Below are 17986 nucleotides of genomic sequence, written 5' to 3' on the forward strand. Positions count from 1 at the left end.
TCCTCCCTGAGAGATGGAGGAGATGCTGAAGGAAGAGAGGAGAGGGGAAGAGGCAGGACCCATCCCTGCCCCGATCTGATCTCCATCTCAGCAGGGCCATCAGCCCCAGAGCAAGAGGCATGTGCCAGTCATCCTGCTGAATCAGCCTGCCTGGCACTGGCCGTGGCACTGTGAGGCTCTCCCAGCTGAGCAGGGTCTGCCTGTGGCAGCAGAAGTTGAGCCAAGCAGCTGCATAGTGGGTGGAACTGGAAGCAGGCGTCTCTGCTTTCCTCCCCTTCTCCCCAACCCAACAAACAGGCTGCGGAGACAGCCCTGTGAGAAACGCATATCGACATTTTTATTGATCAGAAAGGAGGTGACTGGTCACCCAGAACATTCTCAGAGCCAACACCAGGGCCCCTCGATGGCCCAGCAGCAACTCCAGAGCTTCCCACACCCAGGGTGGCCCTGACCCCCAGCCCTATCTCTGCAATGCCCACTCCCCTCCCACCCACAGCTCTTTCTCGGGGGATTCCCAAGCCCAGCTCACACCCCCGGCCCCTTCAGAGCCTCCTTCTCCTTCTTGACTCAGTGCAGCCTGGGGTATGATCCTGAGCAGGGGGTGCTCAGGTTAAAGCAGGAGCTTGCAGATGCGGTTCTGTAGAACCTTCCAGAAGGGGATTTTCAGGTTCCTGCTCACCCACTTTAACCATAGCAGTTCCAGGCTAGCTTTTGTTGGTTAAAAGAGTGACAGTAGTTGGCTCAGTGTGAGGTCTCCCCAGGGGCCACCAAAAACCTAGATGGGCAGAGGCTCTAGGGCCGACTGCCCTGCAGTGACCACACTGGCGGTGGGGGCTTTCTCCTGCCCGTGCCCTGCAGCCCAGCTGAACCAGACTGCCTGTGCCTGTCTCAGCGACTGCACTCAGAGCGATGAACCTCCCGTGGCAGCTGTCTTCCCTACTGTGGGAGGGAACATGGGCCTGCCACAGCGGTGTATTCAGGGGTGAAACCCATGCTATGTGCAGGGTCCCTGGGTTGCTGAGAGAGACCAGGCAAGCCTTCCCCTCCCACTGCCTGCAGAATGAAGGGGAATAATTAAAGACTATTAAAGGAAATTAAACTCCACCTTCAGAGAGAACCTAATTTCCTCCCAACACACACACCCACTTCTAACATTCTGGGCCCCCACCCCTGCTACATCTGGAAGCACCAGCTCCCTTCAAATCCAGAATTCAAAATCCCAGCCCAGGAGCCATGGACACCTCTAGGCCCCAAATCCATCATCACACACTCTGCCATCCTGACCTCGTCCCCTCCTGCCCCATCTTCCTTTGTGTGTCCTCAGGCCTCACATTGGCCTCTCAGCATTTCTGAGGAGAGAGAAGCCGGCTCCGGTAATTAAAGTCTTTCGAGAAAGGTAACAATCAGTCTTCTGAGGTTGGAGTCAGTTATTAAAATTTTGTTGTCTTTTTTTTTTTTTCTATTGAAATTGGCCCTTGGACACTGGGTTTTTCTGTCCTTGTTTGTCCACACACAGCTGAAGGGTGCTGGATGGGGGTGGAGGTAAGTGTCACAGCCTTGGGCCCCCTTTGGGAGAAGAAATCTGGATGGGGCAGAGGATGTTTCTGATCTCCTTTCCTAGCTTTCCAAGAGCAGAGGCAGCCTGGTGCCTGGCACACCAGACCCCAGGTCCTCCGGGCCCCATTCCTGGTGCAGACACACAAAGTTACTGTCCTTGTTCCCCAGGGAGGCATCAGAATGAAGAGGGAGCAATTCAAAGTGGGGCCCATCTCCCTAGGCCACCCACAGCCATTCTCGAACATGCTAACATTGTTGGTCCGGAGCCTCTGGGGGCTGTGGGTGGGGAAGAGGCGAGGGAAGAATGACGTGCGTTCTTCTCGGGTTGGGTAGGCCGTTCCAGAGGCGAGGGTGGGTGGTATCCATCCCTGTGTCCTGGTGCCCACGGGGGCCAGGATGTTTGCAAAGTGCCAAGGCTCCCCCAAGAGAATGGAGGCCAGGTGGTTGTTCCTTGCCCTCACCCTGGCGGGGTTCCCCAGCAAGAGGGCAGAGAGGATGGCAGGTGGGGGCAGGCTCAGGGCACCATGTTCCACCATTTGAAGGGAAAAGGTTTCCTGCGCACGTTGGTGCCACAGTGGATCTCGCCCTGCAGCTCGTGGTAGGACAAGTAGTCATCAATGAAAATGCAGTGCAGGCCCAGAGGTTCCAGCAGGGACTGCACCTTCTCCTCGAGGCAGCAGCGGCCGTTGATGATGGGCCCGTAGGGCTTGGGGATGCCCAGGTACTTGCCTAAGACCACCATGTTAACCTGCAAGAGAGAAAAGGCAAGAGGGAGGCTGTCTGGCTGTGAGCGCTGTGCTTCTGGCACCCCTTCCTTGACGGAATAAGACAGACCCTGGGGAATGGGTTGGCCATCGCTAGAGCCCACAAAGGGCTCTAGGACTGGGGTTTGCTCAAGAGTTACGGTCTATGAAAGCAGAGGAGAAAAAGATTCAGGGTTGGAAATGAGGTTGAATAACAGCCAGGGCTACCAGGAATTTTGTACATTAAAAAAAAAAAAAGAACCACTTCTCCAACACTTTCTTCCATCTATGAGAAAACTGTCATATTATAGCAACTTTGTTAGAGCAAGAGATTTTCATGTCATCTGCCAGAAACTTGTACAACAAATATACACACCTACAAGGTCTGTGGTGTGAATGTCTTCCAAAGTGTGGTGTGCTTTTGCAGTGCACAGCTTGCTTAACTGTCTTTGGCAGCCCTGATCATTGTTAGCATTTATTGAGCATTTTCTATGTGCCAGATATATCATCACTAAATCTCACAGCCTGCCTCCGAAGCTGTGGCTCAGACAGGTTAAGTCACATAATCATACAGCCAGAGAATGATGAGACTGACATTTGGACTTGGATCTGACTGATGCCAAAACCCATGCTCTTTGTATCTGGCCACCTGTGGGACTGAGGAGTTGGGGGAAAGGGCTGAAAGCTTTTGGGGACACTTGAGTTTAACTCTGGGGGCACTTCTCCTTCCCTTGATTGTGGACCTGGCTTGGGGTCCTAATTCTGGGGATGGGCCAGAACATGCTGGGGTGGGAGTGGGGGTGGGGCATGCAGGGGGCAAAGGGCAGAAAGAGGAGAAAAGAGCCAGGACCAGGACCAGGACCAGGGCCAGGGTCAGAGCCAGCCGGGCCTCTGCTTCCTCCTAAATGAGGAGTTATGGGATTTGGGGCTGGTCCCGACTCTGCCACTTGCTCACTGTGTGACCTCAGACACATGACCCACTCTCCTTCTAAGCCTCAGTTTCCCCATCTGACAAACCAAGGGGTTAACTGGGTGTTCCCTATGGGACCCGCCAGTGAAGACAAGCTGGGATCCTTCAGCAGAGCCTGGAATGAAGCTAGGGAATCCCCACAGGATGGCCCACAGGCAGGGGGCTTCCAGCAGACAGAGGCCAGGCCACAGTCACACGCGCTCCAGCCTAGGCCCTCCCCCCACCTTCAGCCAGAACCAGAGCTTAGCAGTCCCTTAGAGCTCTGCTGTCCACCACAGTAGCCACTGCCACATGCAGTTGTTTAAATTAAAATTAAACTTACATACAGTTATAATTTCCATTCTTCATCGACACCAGCCACATTTCAAGTGGTAGCTGAGTGGCTACTGGACTGTATTGTGCAGATATGGAACATTTTCATCAGCACAGAATGTTCTAACAGACAATACTGCCTGACTTCAAGCAGTGGTTCTCAATCAGGGATGATTTTGTCCACTAAGGCATTTTCGGTTGTCACAACTAGGAGAGTGCTATTGGCATTTAGTGAGTAGAGACCAGGGAGGCCACTAAACATCCTGCGAGGCACAGTACAGCATCTACAACAAAGGCTTATGCAGCCTAAAACAGCAATAGAGCTACAGAGTCAAGAAATCCTGCTTGGGGGTCTCTGCCAGGACCTAGAGGCTGGAATCTCCCCAGGAGGAGTCAGGAAAGCACACGGATCCTCCCCACCTCCAACAACCTGCATCCTGATTCCAACATTCGCTTCCAACCCTCGACTTGTCCCAAGAGAGGGATTCAAGCTAAAGACCACAGTGTGAAGAAAGAGGGTCTATCCCCATCCTGAGGGACCATCCCTCCCAGGTGCCAACACCCCAACATCCTTTCCCAAGAGGTTAATGGGCACTTGGGCCAGGTCCACCCCGATAGCATCGCTCAGGCCTCTCCCAGGTGAGATCACATCTGCCCATCTCCTTGTCGGCTGCCTGGTTAATGAGAGTCAGTGAGGCCACCGCCCGCCCCCACCTGCCTGCCTGCCTGAGACAGGACCCCCACTGGGAAGCAGCCAGTGAGGGACTGTAGTGGGAACACAGCAGGCAGTTGAGACCCAGAGAGAGAAGCCTGAAACACTTGGAACCAAACCACGTATTCTTTTTCCATCTGGGTGAGAAAAAAAAAAGTGCTTTGTGGTGAGGCATCCCATGCCCTGTAGGATGTTTAGTGAAATCCCTGGCTTCTACCCACCAGATGCCAGGGGCACGCACCTCCCTGTGGCAACAAAAAATCCCCTGGGGGCAAAATTGCCCCGGTTGAGAGTCACTGATGGGAATGTTCTCTATATTCACAAAAACAGACCCTGGAGAGGTCCGCAGCGCCCTCCAGCCTCTGCACCAGCCTGCCCTGGGCCAGGGAGTGCTTCTTCTGGGAGCCCCGCAGACCCCCCAGCAGGACCCTGCCCAAGGGCTCTCACCATGTCTGGGAAGAAGGCTTCTGCATAGAAGTTTTTCAGGAAGAAGAGCTGAGGAATATCCACGATGTCACTCTCTGCCAGGCCCAGTTCCCGCTTCAGTACATTACGGTTCCAGTCAATGCATTTCTGGGGAAAGGAGGCAGCTGGGCAGCCCGGGACCAGGAAGAACATAACACTGGCCAAGCACCTACTGTGTGCCAGGCCCGTGTGGAGCCCTCTGGGCCTGTTAGCTCCTTGAAGCCTCACAACAGCTTTGTGCCATAGAAGCCATTGCTGTCTGGGGGAAACTGAGGCTCAAGCAACCTGCTCAAGTGCACACAGCTAGGAAGTGCCAGAGCTGGGGTTCGAACCCACACAGTTTCTGGATGCAAATGTTCTTGTCAGTACAACACACTGTCTCAGCCCCAGCCACAGCGTGGCTGATGCTGCTGTCTCTTCTCAGCAGCTTAGGAGAAAGTGCTGGGCACCACCGGGGAGGGGCAAGGGGCCTCCTCCCGTTAATTGAGCACCGACTCTGACTCTGCGCTAGCCAATTTACCTTGCACAGGGCAGGTACTTTTTATCTTGGGGTGAGCCCTGCCCCTTCCTGACACCTTGCTTTACCTGTTCTCACAGAATCCCCCTGACTCTTACCCGCCCGACCTCTGGGCCCTGCAAGGTCCTATTTCCCCACCATGTCTCTCGTCTCGCATTTCACCAGACTTCTCGGATGAGAGGCTCAGGTTTGCCTCTGTGGAAATAGGTCATTGCCCCAGAGTGGGGCCAGGTCTCCCTCATTAGGCTGGGAGCTCCCTGAGGGCATGGCTCTGTCTCTTGGGTTCCTGAAGGCAGAGGCTTCCTACCCACAGGCCCCAGCAGCCCCCAGGACCATCAGAGCTCCAGCGCCGAATCCCTGACGCTCCCCCAGCAGTTCCAGGGGCTGCTTCTCCCTGGAAGGGAAAGGACCCCTTAGAGCAGCTGGTGGTCCTGCCCCTCACCTGTGCATGAAGATTGTCTCTCCGGAGGTGTCTGTCTGCCAGCATCTCATTAATGCTTATTTTTGCCTGGTGTTTTAACCCTGCAAGAAGAGAAAGACAATGCATAGCTCAGGGAGCACTGTCTGGAGGCCCTCTTCGACCTGGGGCTATGTAATCCAGGCCAGGATTTCCCTCCTACCTCAGTGCCAGGGTCAGAAGCCAGGATAGAGAAAGTCGGAGACTGAGAACCCTGATGGGACCAGGCCCTGGCTGCAAGGAAAACCTGGTGATGGATGAGGAACCCCTCAGGAAGTGACTCCGGACTCAGAGCCTAATAATTATGGCACAGGTACCATTATTGAATGTCTGCCATGCTCTGGACATCCCACTTAATGTATTATTAATATTTAAAGCAACTATAAGAGGGATTAATTATCACCTACAACTCAGAGAAGAGGAAACTGAGGCACTGAGAGGTTCAGAACACACCCTTGATACCAGAGCCAGCAAATGCCAAGACCAGGATTTAAACCCAGGACTATTCTTGTGGACAACGGCACCACATCCATTCCAATGCTCTATTCCCCAGATGAGAACACTGAGGCTGTGACAAGGAGGGGAGGTGGGCCAACCAAGCCCTTGGAGGGTCTGTTAGCTCCTGCAGGAAGCTCTGCAGAGGGGCCCTGACCAAGCCTGGCTTCTCCTCCTTCCTCTCTCGAGCCCCCAGCGCTGCTGCTCCCTGGCTGCACAGCCCTGGCCAAGCCAGTTCTCCTCTCTGAGCCTCAGTTTCCCCTTCTGTGAACAGGGATAAGGAAGGGGGAGGAGAGATCAGACGGGAGCGAGAACAAGAACGTGCCTGGCATTGACTGGCACCTGGGGCACTCATGGCTTCCTGTGCCTTTCCTCTCCTGGGGTGTGGCCCAGGAACTTCCCCACCCATCAGAGGACCTGGGGGCCCAAGACACGGAGAGTGGGTGTTGGGTTCTGAGCCCAGCTGAGAGCCCTGCAGGTGCAGGGACTGTAACCAAGGATGGTGATGAAAGGGCAGGGTTCCCCAGGGGTGACCGGGTCATTGGCACTCACCATCAAACTGGGCCGCCTCGCCATAGCCCTCTTCTTTCTTCTCTTGGAAGAGTTTGAGGCAAGCGCTAGGGCTAGCCAGGAGCAGCCGGAAGCCCTGGCACAGAGGGAGGGAGAATGGCTCAGTGGACAGGGTCCCCCTAGACACAGGAGACCCCAGACTCAGGAGGGGCCTGACAGCGCTTGGGACTCCCCTCTCCCGCTCAGTCTGCACCCCAGCCACAAAGCACTGTCTGCAGCAATCCCGGTCCTCCAAGCAGGTTCCCACCTCCAGAACTTTGTCTGTGCTGTTCTCCCTCCCTGGAAGCCCTTTGCATTTTGCCCACCAAGGCATTCTGACTTCTTCCTTCAAGGCCCAGTTCAGGGCTGGGCGTGGTGGCTCATGCCTGTAATCCCAGCACTTTGGGAGGCCAAGGTGGGCGGATCACCTGCAGTCAGGAGTTTGAGACCAGCCTGGCCAACATGGTGAAACCCCATCTCTACTAAAGAGATAAAAAATTAGCCAGGCATGGTGGTGTAATCCCAGCTACTTGGGAGGCTGAGGCAGGAGAATCACTTGAACCTAGCAGGCGGAGTTGTAGTGAGCCGAGAGCGCACTATTGCACTCCAGCCTGGGCGATAGAGCAAGACTCTGTCTCAAAAAACAAACAAAAACAAAATACCCAATTCAGATGTCTCCTCCTTCACTGTCAGAGCTGTCCCTAGCAGAGCTGTAACCACTGGTCACTGGGAAGCCTCTTCTCCCAGGCTGCTGGCTCCCTGGCCATGCCTTCCCCAGCCACCTCTGCAAGCCTTACTGTAGAGGCCCAGAACCCAGATCTGAATCCTATCCTGACACCTGCAGGCTGGGTGAGCTTGGATGGGTTAATGGCCCTTCTAAACCTCAATTTCCTCACTTGTAAAATGGGGCAATAATAATCGCACCACCTGACGGGTTTGTTGGAGGATTAAATGAATTAAAACGTGAGTATTTGGCACATAGTAGGTGCTCAGTAAATATTACCAATTATTATCAATATCATTCCTGACTGTTGGCTAAGGGATTTGGGTTCAAGCACAAATACCCAGGAAGTGTGAGGATGAGCGTGTCGGGGTGCCCTGACCCAGAGGATGCCCCAATCCAGAGTTTACTCGGGGCACAGGGTTGAGCTGGTTCTAGATGGCTTTACCCTGACTCATCCCATCAGGTCAGACAGGGACAGAGGTGGCTCAAGCAGGGAGGGAGGGGACGCACCTTTTGGTCAGAGGTAGGCACAAAGGTCAGGAACTCGTCCACATGGCCCACAGAGAGCCAGTCCGAGTAGAGCTCCACGGGTGCCTGCACCTGCTGGGCCTTCAGGAAGTTCCGCACCACCCTGGCCATCTGCCGCCCGCCGGACCTGGCCAGGAGGGAGAGGGCGCGCAGTCACCTTGTGCCTGGGAGGCATCAGGCCTCACCTCTCAGTCATCATCAGATCTGCCACCAGGGGGCGGGATTGCTCAAAGAACGCTTTAAATGTGGGGTGTAGAGGGTGGAGAGGCCAAGACAACAGAGAATGGACTGTGCATTTGTGTGTGCATGTGAGCACCTACTGTGTGCTGTCCTTAGGGTACTCTCACTAAGTGTCTTGTTTAATCCTCCTGATGACCCTATGCTATACATACAAATACCAGCTCCAAGTTACATCTGAAGTGTGCTCGGCGGAGCTGTCTGGCCTCACTCCCCACTGTGCACCTCTTTGGTCACTTGGCTCCAGGTCCACTGGCCTCCCTGCTGGTCTGCTGTCTCCAGCCTGCTCCTGCCTCAGGGCCTTTGCACGGCTGTTTCTACACCCTGAAATAGTCTCCTAAGTAGCCACATCTTTAACTGCCTCTTCCTTCTTTCTTTCCTTCTTTTCTCTTTCTTCCTTTTCTTTCTTTCTTTTTCTTTCTTTCTTTCTTTCTCTTTCTTTCTTTCTTTCTTTCTCTTTCTTTCTTTCTTTCTTTCTTTCCTCTTTCTTTCTTCTCTCTTTCTTTTCTCTTTCTTTCTTCTTTCTCTCTCTCCCTTTTTTTTTTTTCTTTTTTTGAGAAACAGGGTCTCACTCACTCTGTTGCCCAGGCTGGAGTGCAGTGTTGTGGTCATGGCTCACTGCAGCCTCAACCTCCTATGCTCAAGCGATCCTCCCACCTCAGCCTCCTGAGTAGCTTGGACTACAGGTATGTGCCACCACACATGGCTAATTTTTGTATTTTTTGTGGAGGTGGGATTTCACCATGCCACCCAGGCTAGTCTTAAATCCAGGCTAGCCCTGGATTCAAGCGAGCCCCCCACCTCGGCCTCCCACAGCACTGGGACTACAAGTGAGGGCCAGTGTGCCCAGCCTAACTGCCTCTTTTCCTTCAAGGCTTTGTTTAAACATCAAACTCTCAGCAAACCTGAGACAAACATTTATTGGCATGTGCCACACACATACTTTACCCAGGCTACCTCATTTAATCCTTATGACAGCTCTGTGGGGTGGGGACCATTACTGTCCCCATTTTACAGATGAGGACGTTGAGGCCCAGAAAATTAAAGTTATATGCATTTGTTCATGCATTCATACTATATTCATACATATGAACAGAAGTACTTATTTGTTTTGTTCATTTATTGTCTGTTTCTCGCTGCTGGAATGTTTGGTTGTCTGTTTTGTCCATTGCTAAGGTCAGAAACTAAGGCAGGGTCACTGGACAGCAGCCTGACGTGCTAAATTTGAGTTTGGGGCCCAGGTAGAAGGAGACCTGGGTTCTGACCATACTGCTAACTTGCGGTGTGGTCCTAAGTACGTAGCCAACCCTTTTCAAACCTCAGGTCCCATCTGTCCACCAAAGGCCTGATTCCTGTTTTTCAATCTAACAGCCAATGGAATGGGGACACGTCCACACTGGAGACCCCTCACTTTCCCATGTGGGGTCCTTGCTCTGTGCCTGGGAGTTCCCCTGCACCCTTGAGAGAAGGCTCCTGGCTTGGTTCGCTGGCTCGTGAGGCTTGTGGGAGCAGACAGGTAAGGATGCTCATGTGTTGCAGCATGATACAGAGACTGGGGCAGGAGCCTGGGACACAGAAGGAAGCAAAGTCCTTGGAGAACACCAAGGAGCCCCTCTCCTTCCCCAGCCTGCATCCTCTGAGCTCTCGGCCCCTGAGCCCAGGTCCCAGGGATCCTGGAGGAGAGAACCGCCCTGTGAGGCATCTGAACAGAATGATTTCTCCCCGAACTCTGTCCCCAGCTGGACCTGCAGAGCCCCCTCCTGCCTGAGGTCCTACAAGTCTATCCCCGCTCATCCACATGCCACCCATACCGAGTTCTTTCCACTTTTCCTTTGAGCTGCACCTTCTCTGGCTTCCAGGCTTCTGCCTGTGCTCTTCCCTCTGCCTGCAACACTGGTCCACTCTACTACTTTCTTTCCTTCCTTCCTTCCTTCCTTCCTTCCTTCCTTCCTTCCTTCCTTCCTTCCTTCCTTCCTTCCTCCCTCCCTCCCTTCATTTGTTTGTTGAGATGGAGTCTTGCTCTGTTGCCCAGGCTGGAGTGCAGTGGCATGATCTCGGCTCAATGCAACCTCCACCTCCTGGATTCAAGCAATTCTCCTGCCTCAGTCTCCCAAGTAACTGGGACCACGGGTGTGCACCACCATGCCCAGCTAATTTTAGTATTTTTAGTAGAGACGAGGTTTCACCATGTTGGCCAGGCTGGTCTCGAACTCTTGGCCTCAGGTGATCCACCCACCTCGGCCTCCCAAAGTGCATGAGCCACTGTGCCCAGCCTACTTTGCTTCTTTCCTTACCTGCCTGAAGTCTGCTCACCATTTATGATTACGTGTTTATGATTACGTATCCATATCATTGGCTGCCCCTAGGAAGCCTTCTGGGACACCGCATGTGGGATGATATGTGATCCCCTCTCTGATCCATTGTTTCACTGTCTCCCTCATTAGACTCTAAATCTCAAGGGCAAGCTCTTCAGCCATTTCTGTATCCCCGGCATTCAACCTTGGGCTTGGCCTATAGGAAGTCTCCATAAATATTTACCGAATTGGTAAATGAATGTATGAAAGAATGCACATAACTTTTCCAAGCCTCAGCTTCCTTCTCTCTAAAATGGGGATGATGATGGTCTCAGCCTCACAGCGTTTTTGTAGAAATTCAATGAGGTAGCCTTGGAAAAGCACTATGGGTGTGACACGTAGTGGGTAGTAGGTGGTCAATACATTTTGTCCAATTAGTTCCACCTGCTATGAAGCAGCTCCACTACTGGAGCCAACTGAAAAATATCTAAGCATTCAAGAGGTGGATGACACGAATTCTTTATCCCCAGTAATGCTGATTCTATAGCTGGGACTGGGATTTTCATCAGGCCCATTTTGAAGATAAGGAAACTGAGGCATGGAGTATAAAAGAATTTGCTCATTTAAAAGGCATCTCTTTTGTTCACTGATGTATCCCCAGTACCTTTAACTGTGCCTGGCACACAATAAATATTTTTCAATGAATTAATTGAGTACCTATTGTGTGCCAGGCACTGTGGTAAACACTGGTTTGGGGGACACATCCCAAATCATGTGGCTGGCAAGTGGCAGGGCCAAGACTCAAACCCAAGTCCATCTGATTCCAAAGCCTGTGCTCCTTCCTCACAGCTTCCTCCCTGAGTTAGAGAAAGACCGTCCTGAGGCCTCAAGGCCTGTCTGCCCCCAAGGGAGTGGGCAGAACAGCACACACAGTAGTGTCTGGGCATGAGTCACATGCCTCTCGCCTGGCCAGTCTCAGCCCCAGGCACCCTGCCTGGGCACCCAGTTACGTGCCTGGGTGGGTGCCAGGAAGCCTTACCTCATCCGATCCAGAGCTCTGAGACTGCCAGATTCACCAGGTGAGGCTGTGACCTTCTCAGCACTGCCTGACTCCTCTGGGCTGGAGACCAGATGGTCAGCCAGGGCTTGGGGGGCAAGTGGGGGCACCCCTGCCATGCAAAAACCCCACAAATAGGAAGGTGATCTCCAGGGCTTGCAGTAGGTGTCATCTCCAGGGAGGAAACAGGGGAACCCACCAGGACCCTGCACTGCACACCCCATTCTTTGATTACCTGCAGGGAGGGTGTGCACCCATTCAGCCACCTAACAGACATCGCCACCTGTTTGAGCATTAAAACCTAAATACCTTGTTTCCTGCTCCATCACATCTGTCCGGGGTGAGATCCACTGACTCACCTCTGCCATCAGGGTATCCTGGCTAGTCACTTGCTTACCTGCAGCCACCTGCTCTGGGAACTTCATGACCTCAGGGCCCTTTTAAGCCATGGTTAGGACAGAAACTATTCTGACTTCCTAATGGGAGAAGTCAGTGAGTCTATTCCTCCGTCTGTGTGCCAGACTGTATCTCACCTCCCCAGCTTCTCCAGTTTTTCATGAGAAGCCAGAAACCTGGCTTTTTATGGGAGGCCCCCTGATATCTCTTTAATGTTGGTGACTCATTAAGCCCATAAAATGAGGTAGGTCAAAAGATCCCAGGCCACAGGCATGTGAGTTTTCTCCTAAGACTCTGTGATCTTTTGAGATCCTAGGTTGCTGAGTCTTTGATCCCGGGATTCCACACAGGAAGTTAAGACCACTTATCAGACTAGGGAATTGTGTTTGTGATGGGGGCACAGGGAGGATGGATGCTGCGGTCAACCCCTTGTGCCCCCCCACCTCCCAACCCAGCCCCTCACTTGGGGTAGCTGCTCCCGATGAGGATCCGGCCCAGGGGGTACTCCATGCTGCCCACCGTGACAGGTGGACTGACGTCCAGGTTGCCGAAGGAGTCAAGGCTGGAGGGACCAGAGAGTGGGATCTCCCGGGTCACATATCCAAAGTCAGGACCCTATGGAAGGACCAGCGAGACCCCCGCCCCAAGAAGGAGAGGTCAGTGAGGACAGGACGAGGCGCTTCTTGGAGCAGAGGGAAGATGCTGGGGGCCTCCCACTCCATGGCTCCTGGTGCTTAAAAAACGATCTCTGTCCACTTTTTACAAATCCCCCCGGGCTCTGAGAACCATGCAGTTAAAGTCAAATCAATAACCAAAAGATAACTAGAAATCCCCCCGAATGTTTGGAAATTAAGCAATACACATCTAAGGAATCCATAGATCAAAGAAGAAATCAAAGAGGGAATTAGACAAGATTTTGAAGTGAAAGTTCATAAAAATCTGCTGTGTTTTGATAGCACATTAAAACTCATGGGATGTTGGTGAGGCAGCACTGCTAGGGAGTTGCCAGAGCTCTAGACATGTATATTTAAACCGAGCATCCTGAGGCATGCCTGAGTTCCTGGCTCCTCAGGAGGCTGAAGTGGGAGGATGGCTTGAGCCTAGGAGGTGGAGGCTGCAGTGAGCTAGGACTGCACCACTGCACTCCAGCCTGGGTGACAGAGCAAGACCCTGTCTCATAAAACAAAGTAGGCCAGGCAAGGTGGCTCACACCTGTAATCCTAGCACTTTGGGAGACCGAGGTGGGTGGATCACAAGGTCAGGAGTTCGAGATCAGCCTGGACAACATGGTGAAACCCCATCTCTACTAAAAATACAAAAAATTAACCTGGCATGGTGGTGGGGGGAGGGGGCGCCTGTAATCCCAGCTACTCGGGAGGCTGAGGCAGGAGAGTCGCTTGAACCCTGGAGGCACAGGTTGCAGTGAGCTGAGATCGTGCCATTGCACTCCAGCCCAGGCAACAGTGCGAGACGCCGTCTCACAATAAATAAATAAACAAATAAATAAATAATAAAACACGTGTGTTTTTTAGGAAAAGGCTGAATCATCTTAGATTCCATTTGAAGCTAGAAAAAGAACAGCAAACTAAACACAAAGAAAGTGGAAAATGAAAGCGATAAAGAGGAGAGCAGAAATCAGTGAAAAAATCCTCTGGCCCCTATAGGCCAAGCCCAGGGCAGGTCAGGTGGGTCTCTCTCCAGCACTCTGGCCCTGGCAGGTGCACTCTCCTGCTGGGTTCATTGTCACCCGGTCCCTCCAGGCTGGGATGAATGTCCCTGCTCTGTGTGCCCACAGACTGCATCCCATACAGCTCCTACCTAGACTGGGGCTGTCCCAGCAGTGGGGGAGTGGGAGCCGGGAAACAGGCAGAGACCATGGGCTCACCTGGAGGGGTAGTGCACTCGAGGCTGAGTGCAGGGCTGTGGGGACAGCCCCTCTAGCTTTGCATCTTGGTGCCACTATTAACTTGCTGCATGGCCTTGGGCAAGTTATTTAACCTCCCTGAGCCTTGGTTTCCTCATCCATAAAGAGGAAATAATGATAGCACTTATCCATAGGCGTGCCCCATGGAATTCATGAGGTAAGCCTTGGAAGGCTAGGAGACAGTGCCTGGAACTCAATACGTAATAGTGGGTGCTGCTGTTGCCATCTTGTGCACAGGTGGTAGCACAGTGCCTGGCACGTGGTAGGTGTTCAGAAAACATTTGACACCTAAAGAGAAGAACAAGAGCCATGCAGGCTCACTAAGGGTACATTCCCACATTCCCTCCAAAAGGCAGTTTGGTCTCCCCAAAGCTGACCACGCTGCTAATTCCCCCTTGGTGACCCGTCCCTTCTCCAGAAGAGCTCTGCTGACCTGCCCCTCTCAACACAGGAATAATCAGGCTGCTGCCTATTTGCATGTGATTTGCATATCATTTCCATCTCTTGCCCAAACTCCCCACTGGCTCCCCAGTTTGCTGCTGTCCCACCTCCTGTATACTTCTGCCTCCTTTTCCTGTTCTCCAAGCCTCATAGGACCAGGCCCAGATGAGACTTCACCAGTGCCCCTCCAGGAGGACCCAACCAGGGTTTCCGCACTCTGCCTGTCGCCACATACCAGGATCCTCTTATAGGGGAAATCCTTCAGGCCTCTGTTCCGGGGGGAGTCAAAGACCACGGGGAAGGATTTGTGAGGGGCCTCGATGTAGCCAAACTCCATCTCGTCCTGGGAGGGGAGAGATGAAAAAGTCATGGTGACCTTTTTCGGGTGGGTTACAGAACAGGGTGGTCCCCACCGGGCCTGGGGCAGGGCAGGGCAGCAGATCTTCCCTAAGATCTGGTGAGGGGCAGAGGTAGACGTGAGGCCTCTTAGGACCCCAGCCAGGTGAGGACTCTCGTCTGGGACCAGAGCGTTTGGAGGGCAGCAGTGGGGGCTGGGGCTGATGCAGGCAGCGGAAAAGCCCTCGCCCCGGAAGCCTGGCCCAGGCGGCCGTGGCTTCTCTAGCGACACGGAGGTCCATCAGGCACCTGTGCGGCTTCCCTTTCCCCAAGCCAGGCTGCAGGCTTCCCAGGCTGCCCCCAGCTCTCTTCTGGAGTCGGCTTCGGCTCCCACCTGGATCCAGCGGTCATTTCGATTTTCAACTCGAGGGCAGATGATCAGCTTGCAGTTGGCTTTCAACGTCAGGTAAGACATGTCCTCCAAGAATTTCTCATTAGAGCCGTGAGTGTCCATCACACTGTAAAAGGCAGGGAGAGGGGAGCATGCTAATGGCCTCTGACTGTGGCTGAGGTGTGAGTGGCCTTGATTCAGTTTGTGCTGGGCCCTGTGCAGCCTCTGGGGTACAGGGGTTCCAGCTCATGACCTTGAGAGGCTCATAGGCCCATGGGGAAGATGGATAAAGTCTCCAGATCATATCAGGTGACAGGAGCAAGGTGAGGCATAAGCGCAGGCTGTGGAGCCCAGAGGCAGGGCACCTAACCCAGCACAGGGAGTCAGGGAAGTTGCCACAGAGGTGACCTGGGGCTGAATCTCTTGGGTTAAAATAGCAGTGAGGGGCAGGTGGCCCCGTCTACTCCTGTTCCACACAACTGGCCTAAGCAAAGGGGTCAGGGTGGGATTAGCAAGCAGGAGAAGAGTCTCTTTTTAATACCTACACACACCTAGACCCAGGGAAGCACAGCAAACCTGTTTGGCCACACCCTTCCCAGCCTTTTAACTTCTGTCCAGCTCGACGGTGGCCTTTTCCAGTGGTCTGACCTCTGGCACAGAAGCCTGGCAGGCTTTGCCAGTCGAGGCTGGTCCTTCCCTCAAGGGCATGGTGAGGATTCTGAGACAGCAGAAGGACCAGCGAGCTGGGTGAGATCGGATTTGCAGTGAGACCCGAGGACTGGGTTCCCACGTCCTTAGCAGGCACGGGATTGTACCCATGTCACAGTGAGGGTAGGTCTCCGATGGTCACCAGCAGCCTGTGCACAGCCTGGCCCCACTGCCCAGACTAAATCTGAGATGTTCTGGGGCTGCAGCCACAGGACAGGATGGGCAGGAAAACCAGAGCTTGAGCCAGTGACCTGGGAGGGTCCTTAGCTGCACAGGGCAGGGTGGGTCAGGGTTGGGCAGGGTGGGGCCCCAGCCCACCTGCTGCTGTCCTGCCACCAGCTGAATTGGTGCCCACAATGAATCCGTTAGTCTGAGTGAGGCGCGCAGCCCTGAGGCAGCTTCTGTCCCTACCTCTGCACTCCAGACCTGGGGGAGGGCGGGAGGGAAGGAGCCTCACCTGCACACATACAGCTCCTCAGGAGGCTGAGTGTTGGGCGTCATGATCCAGGGGGCCATGCGGAAGCCCACAGTGTCTGTGAAGAGGGTCACCTCAGGCACGGTCTGAGGGGAAAATGAGGACTTGGTGGGCCCTGCAGGGACCCCTAGCCTGCCTCAAGCCCCCCAGCCCCCAGCCTGCCCAGCCCTGGAGCCTCCAAACTAGGTCCCCAAACCCCTCAGCCTCCATGCCCACCCCCCAGTGCTGTACACACCCCCGTGTCCACCAGGCTGACACTGAGGGAAACCAGCCCCAGGAAATCGGCATCGGGGAAGGTCAGCCCCTCCACATAGAACCTGATCTCCTGCTCCCCCGACTGCCGCTCAACTTCGTAGGACAGACGCTGGGGCCCCAGCACCTGCTTGTAGTCCGAGAGAGAATTCCCACCTAGGAAGAACAAGAATCAGGGACTAGCATGGGGACAGGGGTGAGGGGCTGCAAGCCCAGGAATCCAGGACAGAGCCCCCTTTGTGGTTAGAGCTGCTTGGGTTCCTCTCTGGTTCTGCCATGTGCAAGCTGTGTGGCCTTGGCTCAATGACTCAACGTCTCTGAGCCTCAGTTTCTTATCTGTAAAATGGCTAACATTTTCTCATGAGGTCAATATAAACTTTAAGCTAAATAAAGAGATAGAGGCATCTGGCACAAAAGGTGAAAACTACCCATGGATAAATACATATGCAAAATGTGATATATTCATAAGATGGAATATTATTAATTCATAAAAAGTAATGACCAGCCAGGTACGGTGGCTGATGCCTGTAATCTCAGCACTTTGGGAGGCCAAGGCGGGAGGATCGCTTGAGACCAGCCTGGGCGACAAAGTGAGACTCCATCTCTACAAAAAAAAATTTTTTTGTTGTTGTTCTTTGAGACGGAGTCTTGTTCTGCCGCCCAGGCTGGAGTGCAGTGGCGCGATCTCGGCTCATTGCAAGCTCCGCTTCCCGGGTTCACGCCAGTCTCCTGCCTCAGCCTCCCAAGTAGCTGGGACTACAGGTGCCCGCCACCATGACTGGCTACTTTATTTTATTTTTATTTTTATTTTTAGTAGAGATGGGGTTTCACCATGTTAGCCGGGATGGTCTCGATCTTCTGACCTCGTGATCTGCCCATCTCGGTCTCCCAAAGTGTTGGGATTACAGTCATGAGCCACCATACTGGGCCCCCAAAATTTTTTAAAATAGCCAGGCATGGTGGGCACATGTCTGTAGTCCCAGCTGCTCGGGAGGCTGAGGTGGGAGTATCACTTGAGTCCAGGAGTTCAAGGCCGCAGTGAGCCATGGTAGTATCACTGCACGCCAGCCTGGACAACAGAGTGAGACCCTGTCTCTAAAACATAAGAAAAATAATGAAGCTGATTCATGCGACACCATGGATGAAACTTGAAGACATTATGCTAACTGAAGGAAGCCTACTGTATGGTTCCATTGATCTGAAATATCCAGATAGGGAATTCCGGAGATACAGAAAGCACATCAGTGGCCACACACGGCAGGAGAGGCTGTCCATTCACTTGTCGAGACTTTGCTTATTCCCTGGTGTCACACTGAGTGCTTTCAAGCTGAGTCCTCTGCCTAAACGTCCACCACTGGTGCATGGGAGGGAACGTTCTGGCTCCTGCCAGGCTCATTTAGCTGGAACAACTAGTTCTGGGTCAGTTTGAACAGAGGAGGGTGAAGG

General features: G+C 53.4%; 1 protein-coding gene across 1 annotated transcript in view; it reads right to left on the reverse strand.

Annotated features, from left to right (window-relative positions):
- Window positions 1-317: 317 nt before the first annotated feature.
- Window positions 318-17986, reverse strand: part of PADI1 (peptidyl arginine deiminase 1) — a 40311-nt gene continuing 22642 nt past the window's right edge. Inside the window, exons 7-16 of the mRNA XM_005544640.5 lie at window positions 16524-16696; window positions 16271-16374; window positions 15109-15232; window positions 14614-14721; window positions 12477-12628; window positions 8012-8156; window positions 6781-6874; window positions 5719-5798; window positions 4742-4867; window positions 318-2305 (exon numbers count right to left, since the gene is read on the reverse strand). Of these exons, the coding sequence (XP_005544697.3) occupies window positions 2072-2305; window positions 4742-4867; window positions 5719-5798; window positions 6781-6874; window positions 8012-8156; window positions 12477-12628; window positions 14614-14721; window positions 15109-15232; window positions 16271-16374; window positions 16524-16696 (1340 nt within the window). The 3' untranslated portion in view covers window positions 318-2071. The remainder of the gene's footprint in view (window positions 2306-4741; window positions 4868-5718; window positions 5799-6780; window positions 6875-8011; window positions 8157-12476; window positions 12629-14613; window positions 14722-15108; window positions 15233-16270; window positions 16375-16523; window positions 16697-17986) is intronic.

This window comes from Macaca fascicularis, chromosome 1 (assembly GCF_037993035.2).
Source record: "Macaca fascicularis isolate 582-1 chromosome 1, T2T-MFA8v1.1".
Lineage (NCBI taxonomy): Eukaryota > Metazoa > Chordata > Mammalia > Primates > Cercopithecidae > Macaca > Macaca fascicularis.